General features: G+C 32.6%; 1 protein-coding gene across 3 annotated transcripts in view; it reads left to right on the top strand.

The window, feature by feature from the left end:
* Cmtr1 (Cap methyltransferase 1) overlaps positions 1–15,947 on the top strand; it is a 32,012-nt gene extending 16,065 nt beyond the window's left edge. For all 3 annotated transcript variants that reach the window (XM_067286604.1, XM_067286607.1, XM_067286606.1), the window contains exons 9-14: positions 1,216–1,288; positions 6,048–6,240; positions 6,327–6,445; positions 7,511–7,607; positions 10,752–11,070; positions 15,881–15,947. In XM_067286604.1, coding sequence (XP_067142705.1) covers positions 1,216–1,288; positions 6,048–6,240; positions 6,327–6,445; positions 7,511–7,607; positions 10,752–11,070; positions 15,881–15,941 — 862 coding nt within the window. In that variant the 3' untranslated portion in view covers positions 15,942–15,947. The remainder of the gene's footprint in view (positions 1–1,215; positions 1,289–6,047; positions 6,241–6,326; positions 6,446–7,510; positions 7,608–10,751; positions 11,071–15,880) is intronic.
* Positions 15,948–16,317: the final 370 nt, after the last annotated feature.

The raw sequence follows: 16,317 nt of genomic DNA, 5'->3' as shown, positions 1-16,317 counted from the left end.
AGTGTCATCTCGGTGCATCCAAAATTGAACCTGTGGTCATTAACTTCAAATGACAATTTATGATTGTTTCTGAATGGATTGTGGCACGATGTCCCTTCAACCATATGTTACCATCTCGGTATGGCAACCACTGATTTCCAATTTCATAGTGTGTAGCAATCTGCACTCACTTCCAAAGATGTGCAGTCGGCCATTTTTTTTTTACTGTGTATGTAGCTTCTCTTAGTCATTGCCCACACCAATGTGGGAATTACAAAATTTTGTTGACCAATGTACATGCAAGCATAAATTTTATTGCAATTGCATTATTATTACAAAAATTATAGCATCTTTCTCAATGCATAGTTACTTTCCACCCACTCGACAGATCTTATGATAATTTCCATCAATATTGCATCTAAGGTATTTAAAATGTCAGACCGGTTCTATAATATGATCGTTAAAGTATTTATAACTATCATTGACTTTGTTTCATTTATTGATATTTTCATGTTATAGTTACTGCATATTTCTTGCAGTTTGAAAATCTCTGTAATTCATTCTCATTTACTTAGACAATAATTTGATCATTGCAAAAGCATGGAACTTAAATGCATTCTGCTATTTAATTGCATTACTGATTTCAACACTGTAATTAGTTTGTCGATAAGTAGATTTAATAACATTGGAGATAAATTGCATCCCCACCTCACAACTTGATTTGTTACTATTTCCACATCTATTGTTTCTAGTAAGACTGTTTTTGTTTTATGACACAGGCTTTGGATGGCTTGTATTAAGGGTTTGAGAAAACATCCACGGTACATTATCTTCCGCACATCTTCTGTATTACAAGGTTGAGTGTCTTTTTGAAATTTATAGATTGGTGCATTGCTTAGTAAACTGGCTTTAATACAGCTAGATAAGCAAACCAGTAAGATATTTTGTTTCATTTGAAACAGAGTCATTGCTTATCTGACTGCATTAAATCTGCTTTAAAGGCAACACGCCCGATGTTGTATGAGTTTCAAGATTACATTCTCTACATTCTTCTATGAGCTATTCTGGTGTGAATATGTTATCGATATAAGATCTTCCTTGCCTGAAACCATTTTAGTTTTTCAGTGTGAATGTCTCCAGTACATTAATAATTAATTCTGTTAAATATCTTAGGAATAAAGTTATATTTTTTGTTATTCTTTAAATATTATTGAAACTGTTTTTTTCTTTTAATAGGGCAGCAGTGAAGATGGCAAACATTGATGCGATGTTTGATTTTATGTTTACAGATCCTAAAGATAGTGATGGAGTAAGTTTCATTTTTGATTGTGCACCTTTATACTTTTATTAGAGTAATTGTATTCTTATGGAAATATTTTCAGTTGTTATATATTTTATTCATAGTTTCACAACCACTATCTGGAAAACAAAATACAAGATTTTTCATATAATTAATAAAATTATATGTGAGAATGTGGGCGTGGGTTAGCCCTCTAGTCGTCGAGTGGTAAAACCCGCTCACTTTGTCACTGGATGGCTATTTGGTAAGTTGTCGTCAGGATTGTACAATCCTTCTGACGTCAGGACCTGACACCAGTTAGGATAGGGTTAAACATATTCTAACTCTCCTTGATTCCGATCTATTCAGTTCACTGAGTTCAAAAATTAAAGGAGGGTGTCTAGTCGAGTGGGGAGTGCAATGGGTAGTCAGTAGGGTGTCCAGTATTCCGAGAGAAACAAGTAGACAGATTAATCAGTAACAAAAGTTTAATATTACAAAATAACTACAACACTCATGACTAAATACTAAACGTAAATACTAGGCTCTAGGGAAATCGTTCCCATTCTACATGGAAAGAGAGAGAGAGTTTACAAATGTTCTAACAAAACACCAAATACCTCTGAAAGAAAGATGTAGCTCTGTATTGCTGTGGAGGTGTATATGGAGATCATCTGGGTGGTTGCTAGGTCAAGCTGAAACTCTCTATGACTCTGAACTTGGCAAGACAGGAGACTTCTTCTATGAGGATGTTCACTCTGAAATATGGTGAGGCTGGAGATGTCCACTTTGTATGGTCGTGGGCTGTGTCTGCCTTTTATGTTATGTCTGCCTGAATATGATGAGATGGGAGACTTGGTTCAGTGGTCTAGTCTGCCAGTATCCGTACTGAAACCCAAGTTTGAGCTCCTTTTATTCTTCTTAGGCCTGGGAAAATGATCAGATGATCAGCTGTTTGGAGGTAAAGTTGCAGGTGTGAGTGCATAGATGAGCTGTTGATGACACTAATCTGCCATTTAAACAGAGTTGATAGTGTAATATTTTGTTCGAGACCTGTTCGATTTATCCTGTTTACTCATTCGAAGGTTGACTTCTCCTCTTTTAACAATAGATTGTTATAATTCTGTAAGTTGTTGATGAAAAGGGTGTCATTCAATCCATTTTCTGTGCGATGTTTTCTTAATGATCGCGATGGAGAAATGTGTTAAAGTGTTTCTAAATTAGAGCAAAATCAGGTCCTCCATCTCACATTATATATCAGATTTTTACATAGAAAAATCACTGTACAAAAATATAAACATCAATTAAATTCAATTCTTAGATTAATGGTACTAAGTACTAATTAAATGTAAAGTAATTTAGCTTAGTGGTAGGTGTTGTGTGTTATCTCTTGATAAATTTAATAATTTCTTCCAGTATTTTCTAAATTAATTATTAATAAAACACCTACCCCTAAGCTAAATTACTTTACATTTAATTGTTATAGCCTGGTGTAATCTGGCAATTGTTTGACAAAAATCACTGTTTATAAGAAATGTATTATACAATGATGTTATATGCCATATAAATTTTTATAATACTTTAAATAAATAGTCTTTTATAATTATGACAAGTGTGCCAGATTAAACTTAATGCTGTAATTTAAATAAAATTCTAATGTAATAATATATATTTCATGTCTGTAAATATTTAGCTTCATCATGGAACCAAAGAAAGTTTCCAGAGCCAGCATCCCTTCGAATGCCATGTTAAATGTTCATTTATTCTTTACATTAGTCTTTTATATTCATTTTATATTAATTTCTTATTATTTTTAGTGTTAAACACTATATTTATTCTCTATAAAATGTGTTGTTGGTCTAAAATGAATTAATTGGATTTACATTGATTCATATGGAAATAATTGCCTTGGTTGTCATCGGTTTTGGATTTCACTCATTGTTTTGGAAAGATTAGTGACAAAAACCGAGGTATCACTGTATATAAGTTTAAGAATGTGTTTGTAGGCCATCCAGAAGGTAAAGAACATTGTGGCACTAGTGAGTCATCATCATCCATTCAAGATCAACAAGTTTTCTGGTGTGTTGACTCAGCATTCACCGAGTTTTGGCAGTAGATTTGTAGCTTTGTTTTGCCAACTGTTTGAAATGAATTAGAAAATCGAAAATTCCACCAAATGCAAAGTTTGAAATGTGATTCAATTTTTAAAAATGCAAAAAAGGTTTGCCTGTAGAGATTCATAGGCAAATTACAGAAGTGTATGGTAACGTTGTAAGCAAACAAGTGTTTAATGTTTAACCAAAGAAGATTAGATTGCTCATAAATGATCATTCTTGACACCCTTCTCCCATGACTGATGAACTGAAGCAAAAAATTGATGATGAAATCTAAGGTCAGGCATTTTGTTTGTTCCCGCACAATTCAAAATCTCTCCTTTGTGAAATTTTTACAGTGCAGCTTGGGTACGAAAACATTACATTAGATGTTTTCTTCAACCACTATCAGAGCACAAAAAAAAAATCAAATGGAAACATTTTTGATATTTCTTGGTTGCTACTCACAAGAGGGGAACAAATTTTTGTCACATTATCACAGGAAATGAGAAATCTGTCGATTGGCACTTCCTGAAAGTGAGTGCCAGTCGATAGAGTGGCATCATTCAAGATCCTCATCAAAAACAGAAATGCTTAAACAAACTTTTAATGTGTAAAAAATGACAGCAACCGTTTTCTAGTACCAGAAAGGCTTCCTACTCTCTAACTTTATGCTGAAGACTGTGACAATAAACTTGAGAGTACCATAAAACATTGAAATTGCATTTGAGCTGCTTTGACATGCAGTTCAAAACAAACATTATGGCATGTTGTCAAATGGTGTTCTCTTACATCATAGAATGGCAACAGTTCGAGCAATTCTAGAGAAATGTGACTGGGAAGTTTTTGAGCATCCACCATACAGTTCCAACCTGACTCGCAGTGACTCACAGATTTTTTGTGTGGCAATCATTTTGAAAACAATGAGGAGAAGAAAGAAACTGTCGTTAATTGGTTAAAAGAACTGGCAGAAAACTTCTACGATGAAGAAATCCAGAAACTACTGTTACAGCATGGTAAATGCTTAAAACTTGGCGGTGACCATGTAGAAAAATAAGTAAAATCTAAAATATCAAAACCCAATTTTCTGGGAAAAATCATTGTTTTGGTGCTGGATGTTTCATTAAATTGCATATTTTCATTATAGTATTAGAAAACAATAATTTTGAGGATATTTGTTTCGTACTCTTTTATATATATTTATCAATTTTTAGTTTTTTAGAGCATTTGTTTACGAAAAACTGAATTTTACATAAGGTAAAATAAGGATTCTGTGTTAGACAAGAAAAATTGACAAACTTGTTTATTCATTTTCAAGTCTGACATAGAATTCCCAGTCCTACATCACTACTATACAATTTCCAAATGTTAATTGGGAACATAACAGTAGAATCTTCCTAATATAATTGCTTTGGGGCTCGCCTAAACTGATAACAATAACCAAAAAACCAGTAACATTAAGCGGGATAACTAAATAAGAATACAGTTATTGAAAATTCTAGCTTTATTGACTGACTCTAAAAGAATATATAATATATAAAACAATATGTAATTTCTTTATTCCGATTATTGTTAATTAATACGTAATTCACTGTTATTTGTCTTCTGTGGTCTTTAATGTCAGCTAGTGTATAACCAAGGTAAGAAATGCCAGCAGTTTAAACTACTCTATTGAGAGCAAATAACAATTAAATTGATTAAATTTTATTGTTATTTGGCAAAAAATTTTTTAATTATATGTGATACCATCTGTTATCATATGTTATTTAAAAACTTTTTATATTATTAATGATTATAAAATGGCAAAAAACTTAATTTCGAGGACAGAGATGAATTTTATATAAAAAAAAACAAGTTATAAATGCCGATAACAAGTAAAATTTTCATTAAGTCAGACCCACTTGAGATATGGCACACGACCTCCTCTATCTCCCCATCCCCTTGTTCTTTAACCACCAAAATGTAATAATGTTAATTTTCCTAATATGCAAATTTCCCTGCAAATTTTCAAAAATTGTCTACAAAAAGCATAGAAAAACATAACATAAACAAACATAGTGGTATGTTTTTAAAAAGCATAGAAGTTATTAAGCTGCAATGTGGATCATACCACACTCACTCACTAACATCCATTTGTATAGAATGGTATCATGCCACACGTATGCACACACATACGCAAATACACATTAACATCCATTCATACAAATCCCCCCAACTTTTTTGTATTTCTTGATGTTTTGAAGTCCCCGAGTCCAAGAATGTAAGAAACTTTGGGGGTTGTTTTTGACTGATTGCATACTTTCCCTCTGTTATATATAGCAGCTAGGAAAGTAATGGCTTAAAAATGCATGTTTATCTGAAGATAATGATGATGATAATTGAATTTCAACTATACTCAGCAAAGTTTTTATAGTGTATTTTAACTTAAACGTTTCAGGATGTACTAATTTTGATAATGTTGATGTCCGATCACGATATCAGCAATTACAATAAATAGAATCTACTGTACTTTCAAAGGAGTAAATATGTAAAAGATTCCCAAATAAATACAAAATTATTCTTGAAGAATGTTGTTTTTTATTTGTTTTAAGGAGATTAATTAACTAGGGACGAAATAAATGTAAAATACCAAATTTATATAATGCTATGATAATTTCTGTCATTATTATTTAAAAATAATTCTGAAAATTTTACAGAATTCAATATTAGAACCTCACGAATTGCTTTATTTTGCGGATATTTGTGCCGGACCCGGAGGTTTTTCCGAGTACGTATTATGGAGGAAAAAGTGGGAAGCGAAAGGTTTCGGTTTTACATTAAGAGGACAAAATGATTTCAAACTAGAAGAGTTTTTTGCTGGACCGCCCGAAAGTTTTGAACCTCATTATGGTAACAAATATATATTAATTATAAAATGATAGAAATAATAAATAGTTTTTAAGATATTTAATAGCTTTCTTTTAAATTGCATTTAGGTGTGAATGGCTTAGAAGGAGATGGTGATATTTACGTTTCTGAAAATTTAAGAGAATTTCGAAGATTTGTTTTGGAAAATACGGACGGAAAAGGAGTGCATTTTGTCATGGCCGACGGAGTAAGTGAATTGAATAGGATTTTTTGTTGAATCTTAAATCTAAAATAATTTTTTTTTATTGTGTGTTAATGTCTATCTCTTAGCTCAGCTTATACATATTTTTATATTACATAAACATTACATAGCTCATGTAAGTAAAGTCATATAGTAATATTATAAATCATAATATGTCAAATTTATTAATAACAACAAAAAATTTTGACTCTTGTAGTAAATGAATTCATATTGCATAAATATCCACGTTTTAATTAGCATTTTAAGAAGATAGAAATTTTATATAGTACGTGAAAAAATATAATTATTACAATAACTAATTTTGTAATATTTGTATATTTACGAGGATGGTTCAAAATTTATCCTTAAAAACGTTATAAAAAAATCATAATTTATAGCTCGGCAACTATGCGTAGGATGTGATATTTGACATACCATGCATATTGTGTGACTTTCGTAGTCCGTGCCACTTGCGATATCACGTGGTAGCTCTGCAAACTTGGTGGCTCCCTTGGAGATGTGCACAAAGGGGGAGCGGAATGCAGTTATTCATTTCCTTACAAGCAAAGGAATAAAACCATCACATTATCCTTGATGAACTGCAATATCAAAAAGTGTCTGCAGGGTGGTTCACTGTTTCACATACTTTTGAGATGTTTTGGAATGTCTAATTGCTACTGGTGATGAAAGTTGGGTACACTGCTTTTAACCAGAAACCAAAAGCTAAAACAAAGAATGGCATTACACCTTGTCACCAAAATAGTTCAAAGCCAGCCTAATCCAGGACACACATTGCTGGTGTTTTATAGGATGACATTGTCGAACATTACAGGCCTCAAGGACATACTGTAAATTGTATTCTAATCTTCCAAGATGGTAAACAAGTGTTCAGAAGTGGAGGACTAAGTTGAAAAGTGATGCTACATTGCATAGAATACCAGGTCTAGTTTCCTGGTAAACATTTTTAAGGTTAATTTTTATAACCATCTTCCTACATTTCTGAAATTTAAAAATTATGTTTAGTAATTCTATAATAGATTTTACATAAATTATTAAAATATTACATTTCAGGGGTTTTCAGTTGAAGGACGAGAAAATTTACAAGAAATTTTATCTAAAAGATTGTATCTTTGTCAGTTTTTGTGCGCACTCTCAATTCTTCGGACAGGTAAAAAATTTTTAATAAGATGATGTGATTTTTATAGAAATATAAAAATAAGTAATATATATAATAAATATGTAAAGATACAAGATCCTTATTTCATGAATGAATATAATAAAGGTAAGACACAGGAACAACATACAGATTTGCCAAGACGACACTACACTTTCAAGGTTTATAATCTGTGACTGGGATTTGTGGAACATTCTGGAGCTTCTGACATCTATAAAATCTCTATACATTCAATAATTTATTCCTTTATTTATTTTTTTTCAAACTGTTTTGGTACAAAGGGTTATCAGGAGTCACTGCAATGACTCCCTGCCAAGTAAAAAAGTCACCAACTGACTGTATATACAGGAATCAGAGTGCCAACCAATCTTGATGTAATAATACAATTCATTAAACAAAACAATTGATATCCAAACAAAAACACCTGAGATGTAAATAATTTTGCCAAGTAAAAATTTATGACAATTTAGACGACAGTCGAAATTTTTCTTAGCAGTTTTACTTTGGTAAAGATAAGCTTGGTGCTTGGAGTGGTACCCACAAGATTTTTACCTGTATTTACCTTACATTTTGCCTTTAAGCACCAAGCTTATCTTTACCAAAGTAAAACTGCTAAGAAAAATTTTGACTGTCGTCTAAATTGTCATAAATTTTTACTTGGCAAAATTATTTACATCTCAGATGTTTTTGTTTGGATAACCTATTACAGGAGGCAAATAAGTTGCAATACAACAATTTTTTACAATAGACATACATTATAATTTAAGTTCCTGTTAGTGTACATTTGTGTTTATACTCTTAGTTAAATAAACAAAATAATTATACTATTTCAATAATTGTTACTAGTTTTATTACAAAAAATTGCATTTAGTCCAAAATATTCAAGTGCCAATGATGGTACTTTACATTTATTTAAAAAATGATAGACATTACATGGAGAATATTCACACCAATGAACGTGGCTTTAGTTTGCAATTAATATATGTACAGTTAATATATATTGAGAACTTATCTAGTTTAAGCTGCATTATTAATCATTTGAGATAACAACATTCATTTTTATATAAGACTAGCTGACCCGGCCACGCGTTGTTGTGGCTCAAAATGTATCTATTATAAATGTGTAACACTTCCCCCGTGGGGGAATTTCAAAAAATCCCTTCTTAGTGTACATTCTCTTGATGTACCCTATTAAAACGCAATCAAAAATGCATCTAAAATAGTATAATAAAAGCCGAGTTCTTCACAGTAAGCCTTAATCCTGTCCCTCTCCCTGCTGGGGAATATCGAAAAATCCCTTTTTAGTATATATTCTGTTGACGTAACCTATTAAAACGCAAAAAACTGCATCTAAAATAGTGTAATAGAAGCAAAGTTCTTCACAGTAAGCCTTAATTCTGTCCATCTCCCCCCCAATGGGGGGAATTTCAACATGTATATTATATAAAAACACGTGCGTATTTGAATGCAACGTTGTGTCAAACTTTCAAAGGAATCGGTAGGAACAAACGAACGTTATATTTTATTTATCTAGATAGATAGAAAATGATCTGCTTTAGTCCATTCTCACAGAAAAGCATAATGCCTCACAGAAAAGAAAACTTAGGTCATCAGAGTTAGTGCCATTTGTTGAACATAAAAGCCTTAATCCATATATAAAGATATTTTTGGAAGAGGGGGAAATGGTGGTCTTCACATATGCCACAAACCTTCGCGGGAGTGTATTAAACAATTTCCCAAAGTTTCATGGCAATCAGATAAATGGTGTAGTAATGCATGAAGGACAGACAGCAACAGACAGACAGGCATACATTCGTTTTTATTATTATTTTTTTTTTATATAAGATAACACTGACCAATACTTAAAGTTTGCTGGTACTAGAGATGAAAGCTTGAATTAGATAAGGCCTTTTGGTCTCTTTAATAGAGTAAGCAGATGCTTTTAATAGTGTGATCAGAAGCCCAATCCTTCTCAGATTCATCAAACAAAGCCTGAGATTCCCCAAAGGTAATTTATTGTATGAGTAAATTTAAACCAACTTTTACAATTGATCTGATTGTTACATAAACCAACATCGACAAACCTGACGTAATATGTAATACACCAACAACTACTGGATTGTATTGCAGTTATTTTAAATTAATTACTGAATAATTTAAAATAATTCTTCCCAAAGTTCCATAGATTGTTTCTATTCTTGCCATCATTAATAACCTAAATATTATTATAATAAGAAAGTTTAAGGACAAATTTTTGCTATTTGTAAACTTCTTTGTACCAAAATAGTTTTTGAAAAGCTCATCACACAAAACAAACCAACAACCAAGATGACCAAAGCGCCTTCCTTGTGTTTGATAATTAACACCACATTCATTGGAGCAACTTGCACTTACAAGGGGAGGCTCAGAAATGTATTTACAGATTTGCATCAGCCTTCATGTGGTTATTCTGGGGGACTGAAAAGTATCCCCATAAAGCCATATGTTTTATTTCTGAATTTTATTTCAGAAAATTGCGATTTTAGGTAATGGATTGAACCCAGGGAATTAATTGCAATATATTGAAAAAACAAGTAATTTTCACATATGTATATTGTCTGGAAACTGAGCATTTGCTTATGAATACTATGCTGAAACTGATATTATTTTCAGTTAAATAATGTACAGTACTTACAAATGTAATTAAGGAAGTCTTAGATGGAAACATACAAACATAGAGTCCGTAGGTGAGCAGATTACGTGAACGATTGCAAAATTATAGTTTACAGAATTGTCCTCTCTGACCCAATTTAGCTAAGGATCAAATTTAGAGCCCCAAATTTCCACTTGTCTGAAAGGGTTTTGTTTTCGGATGAGGGTGGAGTTGGAGCTTGATATTTCCTCTGGGACACAGTGAATTTGTGAAAAATATAATGATAAATCTCAATGCATTATTAAGAAATCATTAAAATCATTAGCTTTCTTACTAATGACTTATGAAAAGTCATTAGTAAGAAAGCGCGCCAAAAACAAATTTTTAAAAAATATTACGGTTTGAGCACAAGAAATAGTTGCTTCTTTATTCAATTAATTATTAAGTTTGGTAAATTCTTTTAAAAATATTTATTAATGTTTATTTTATTCTGAATTTTAATTCAGGTGGACACTTCATTTGTAAATTATTTGACGTATTCACTCCGTTCAGCGTCGGCCTGATATACCTTGTCTATCACGCGTTTCAACACATCTGTATTCATAAACCAAATACTAGCAGGCCCGCAAATTCGGAAAGATATATAATCTGTAAAAATCGTCTAGAAAATACCAAAGACATCCATGACTATTTATATGAAGTAAACTGTAGATTGGGACAACTGTCTTCTTCTCTATGTAATCAAGACATAGTAGAAATTGTGCCATTGAGATTATTAAAAGAAGATGCTGCTTTTTACGATTATATAGTGGAATCGAATAACAGGTGAATAAAATGTAATTTCCTAGATTATCATTAATTTAAATAAGATGAAATTTAAGTTTTTAAATAATAATGTTAAATAAGTTTAATCTTACAACTTTGCACTTGTTTCATATGCGGAAAGATACATAAAACATTTATACATATTCAGGGCCTTCCAAAAGAATGCTACTATTTTAAATTTTTGTATTAATGTTAATTATTATATAAGAATGTCATAATGTACATTAAAGCATTGGAAAACTGTCCAAGTTTTACATTTGCTCATTTCAATTCTCAGTGCATGCACCTGACTGATTCTCAAAGTCTTCCCACACTTGCCATGTCATATCCGTCATCACTCCTCGCATGATAGCCACAGTTCTACAACTCCCACAGATTACTTGCATTGCACAAAGATGAGTGATTCCAACTTTGTGAACGACAGAATGCAAAATACTTTTTGTATTTGAATTGCCATTTTTCATTTTTGGAACTTTCTAGAGGTATTTATTGGTATACATCTCATACTTCTCAGATAATAACATAATAATTTAAAATTGTACCATTCATTTTGGAAATATTTGTATGTATGTAGGTGAAATGACATTCAGTATCCCCTCCATTTATGCGAATTTGCTTTAATGTGCTTGAAAACTTTTTAAATAATCAACTTTGTGGAACTAAATGACAGTTCTATCAGAAAATGTTTTTTTTTTTTTTTGTTTTCAGTAACCTCTTATAAAGATTTATATTTAAAAAAACAAACTTATAAAATATAGAAGAAACTAAAATGCCTTTTTAATTGAAATTATGTATATATTTTTACAATTTTTGGCTTATCGTCAGCAAACATTTTTCAAAACTGTTTTACATAATATTGCAGAGGCTTTGTGCAGAAATAATAGTAATTATAGGCAGACTTTTATCACTACTAGTGTTGTTTTAGCTGTGCTCAATATTTCTGATAACTGAATTTTTAGTATAAATATACATACATTATCACAAAAGTTAAGTACCAAGAAGTAATCAAGTGTAACTTTCTTAGTGCAAATGTAATTATAGTGGTAATAAGTAATTATAAAACCATAGCTAAAGGATAATTTCTTGTGGAACAATGGTATAATTTAAAGGAATGTTAAGCATGTACAGCCTTCTCTTTCTTGGATACATGTAGAAATATCGGCTAGACACAGACACTGTATCCTCTAACAGATTTGCCCAGATGTTGCAACTGTTGCTTGGTTCCTTCACACTGATATGGCCAAAGCTGATGTCCCATCTGGTTCCACAAATGCTCAATGGGAGATAAAGCTGGAAACAAGGCAGGCCAAGGAAGTGTAACAATATAATGAGAAACTCTAGCTGTGTATGACCAAGCATTATCTTGCTGGAAAATGGTTGTTTGCAACCCTGCCATGAAAGGCAAGAAATGAGAATGAAGGATTTCCCAAACGTATTGTTGTTCCATCAGTGTCCCTCATATCACTGCTATGAATGACTCATATAAGAATGCCCCCATACTGGTACATCAACAATTAGGACAGTGAACAACTGAACAGTAAAGGTGACTCACTATTGGTCTTAACATGGTACTCTGTTTTCAAAGGAATTGGGATTTGTTACTAAAGATAGTATGCTGCAAATCTGTAGTATTTCATGCTCCTCTGTCACAGCATTACTGAAACAAAGCCAATAATGGCAGGATGCATGAAAATTTGTCTATGCTAGTTGTCCATCAATGATCAGGAAGGGACAGGATTCTGTAACAACACAGACAGGTAGATGATGGACAAAGATGTTACAGCTGTTCATGCTTATCTCATGAACAGTCATCTCTCCTGGTAGTACTGAAGCCTGTCTAACATATTCACTGCTCCCAACAGCTCACAGTCAGGTCAGAATGGCCCAGATGACAGCAATTCAACAAAATAGTCATCCAGTTTTCCTCGGCCCAGTGGTATTGTCTTTCTGAAACTTTCGTCAGCCATGCTGTATGTCTTTAACTGAATCATACAGGCATGCAAAGCATTCAAAGCCTTTAAACAGGTACACTGGAAATTCAGAATGCAGTAAGCCTCTGCAAGCTTTTATAAAGGATACCAAGGTGGCAATTTTAAGGCATTCTGGTGGCATTTTGTAGCATGCAGATGTCTAAAAATTCTCCCATTGAGTATGTTGAAGAATTGAGAAGAGTAGAGATTTCAAGAAATTCAAGAAGAGTAACTAATATTTCTTCAAATTGAATAGCTTATACTGTCCATCAGAAATAATTGAAGCATGATAATATATTTTAAATAGCAGGCTCGCTACTTTCGATTGGATAATAGGACATCAAATGGTCACTATAAAAAGTTTTTTTTAATTGTTGTAGAAGCGACATGATGCGGCTATCTTTTTTTTTTTTTCTTAAATTTAAAAAAGTAAGTTTAAAATATGCCATTTGCCAAAATATTTTAAAATGCAACTCAAGGGAAATTCTGTGATCAAGCATGAACTAAATGAGGTCACTGACATCACTGAAACATAAGTGTGTGAGAGTCACGTGAATGTACCACGAAAGGCAGTACACGAATAAATAATGACAATTATTTATTTTTCACGTGATTAGTAATACACGGGATTCTTTTCGGATTCCAACTCTGAGCATTACAAAATATCCAAAATTGGAGCAAGAAGTCAAGTAAATACAAATCAAGGAAACCGTTCATGAACGGAATCTTACAACTAATACTTACACTAAATTATAAACTAAAAGAGGAAAGAAAGGTTAACGAAAAAGGTTTTAGTATGATAGAAGAGAAGGTTATAAAGAATACCCGGGTTTTTTGTCTGGTCTTAATGCTCTTCTGGTGGGGAGCCACTAAATCCTGTTTCCCAATGATCTTTAATTGGATCTCTTCAATGATTCTCTTTATACAAGGGACATTCGTCTCTCTCTCCTCACGTTAACATGGTCCTTTCTCACCTTTGCAGGCCACCTTTGTTTCCCTTTGTCCTTCTAGATGACGAGCAGGAACGTACCTTTCACACATCCGCCTTTGCCAAGAATGTCCCTTCTTATCCGTTATAGTAATCTCAGGGCCTTCACTTCCCATTGCTAATGTAGTTCTTAGAAAGGGTTACCCCACCCACAGGAAAGGAATGTTAGTCAAAAATTTGAGGAAAAAAAAGGGAGAAGAAAGAAAACTTAAAACTAAACTTATATCTAAAATATATACAGTAATATGGCATATCTCCACAAGTGCAACCACCGATCAAAAATCAATGAAACGTTTATTCTATAGCTATATTTTCATAGAATAAGCAGCCTATACTTTCTGTCAGAACAAAATGTATATAACCAAAATTTCATTTCCGTTGGACAAAAATTGCAGGAGTTATAAGGAATTCACACACACAGACAATTCCTTTTATATTAGTAATGTACAGGAAGGATGGAATGTAACTAGACATTGGGATATCATAAATTTATATATTTCAAATGCAAAGATGAGGAAAATTATTTTAAATGTATTTTATTAAATGGAGATATGGATTTGTACCTAGAAGTTTAATTTAGGCACTAGCGCCATCCACCAACTTTCTCAAACGACTGAGGATTGTGACATGGATGGACAGCGAATCCTCCATGAGTCTGCAATCATTAGCTTCGGATGAAAATTCTAGATTGTTTCTGGACGGAAGGAACGGTGGCAAGACATCGTTTTGCCACACGCCACCATCTCTGCATGGCGACCATTGATTTCTGCATCCCGCAGCACCTGACAATCTGCACTCGCTTCCAAAAAGATGAATGGTCGGTCTCTCTTGGTCACTGCTCACATCACTGATGCAGGAATTATAAAATTCTGTTGACTGATGTAAATGCACGTACAGATTTTATGATTGTATTATTATTACAAAAATTATAGTGATTTCTCAATGCTTTTTTACTTTCTGCCCATCCCGTATATTCATATGATACATTTTATTTGAAGTATATTTAATTATGGAGATCATTTGGCTTAGTATTGATATATTTTTACTTGGGAGAATTTGAGTATTACATCAGTAGTTTACGAAGAGGAGATTTGTTTGTTCTGACAATTACTGATGAGGGGGAGGGAAGGCTTTGATGAAGTAAGATGCACCCATTATTTTTCTCCACAGTCTCCATAAAATTTATGGGGGGATGATTACAATATTATTACTACATTCCTTTTACATTATATAGTATGTATCGTGCGTCTTTTGTATTCCGGTGTTTATTTTGACAAGAATTTATATTTTCCAATGCGTCAGTCCGTAAACCGAAGGTTGTAATTGTCGACTCGTAGCTGCCGCAATAAATAAAAACAGTGTTATGAACAGATACAACTGTCCGAATATAGTTCTCGTGTATATGCGAATGTCGTCGACTTTTGACTCAATAGCCTAATTAGGGGAAGAGGAGGAGGTACTTGATTTTTGATGACCAGTGATGAGAGCAGGGGGATCAAAAAAAGGACAAATTTTTGCCGACAAATACTTGAATGGCCCCTTGGGGCTTTCTGATTACAGAATTATTTTTTAATTTATCTTCCTATTTTGTTTTAAATAGGAAGATATTTGCAGAAATTAGAATCCTTATGATAAATTTTCAGATAGACATAAAAGTAATTTTTTAATTTATATGAAATCTTACAATGTTGTTAAGTAACAAAAATGTTTTTCCTTGTCTAACAAAATAAATAAAAATTAAATTATTTTCCAAATGGTTAAATTTTTATTTTTATTGAAACTATTGATGATTGAACATATTTACAACATTTAATTTACTATTTATAACCTATTGTTTGTTTAATATTTCCAGATTAGGAGAGCAACAGATTATTCATTTAGCAAAAATAAAAGCTTTCGCACAAAATACGTAAGTATATTTTTGTTACTAAATACATTTTATTTTATGCGTAAACAACGTTATTAAATTTAACAGCGGAACTAGTGCAGATTTTCCACAGTTTCTGCGTAAATTATGAACTCACTGTTAAGTGCCGAAAACTACAGAAAAATCTTTTAAACTCTGGAATAAGCCTGCTTTTTAGCAACAACACGTGGGGTTTGCGGATGGTTCTAGGATGCGGCAAGAGCGGGAGACAACTCGACTTAAAATCTCCTTGCCCGCCAGTCCACCTATCCTGAAATAATTTACTCGAGCATACCTGTACCGACCATTAGTGGGAGTTTCTTTAGACACGAATTGGTTGTTTGCCAAGTAATTATGTGTTCTCACTGAACTTCTGCTTGTAT

Source organism: Centruroides vittatus, unplaced genomic scaffold (assembly GCF_030686945.1).
Source record: "Centruroides vittatus isolate TY-2023 unplaced genomic scaffold, ASM3068694v2 scaffold_384, whole genome shotgun sequence".
Taxonomy (NCBI): Eukaryota; Metazoa; Arthropoda; class Arachnida; order Scorpiones; family Buthidae; genus Centruroides; species Centruroides vittatus.
The sequence above is the reverse complement of the archived record's forward strand: the minus strand, read 5'-3'. Positions and strand labels throughout refer to the sequence as shown.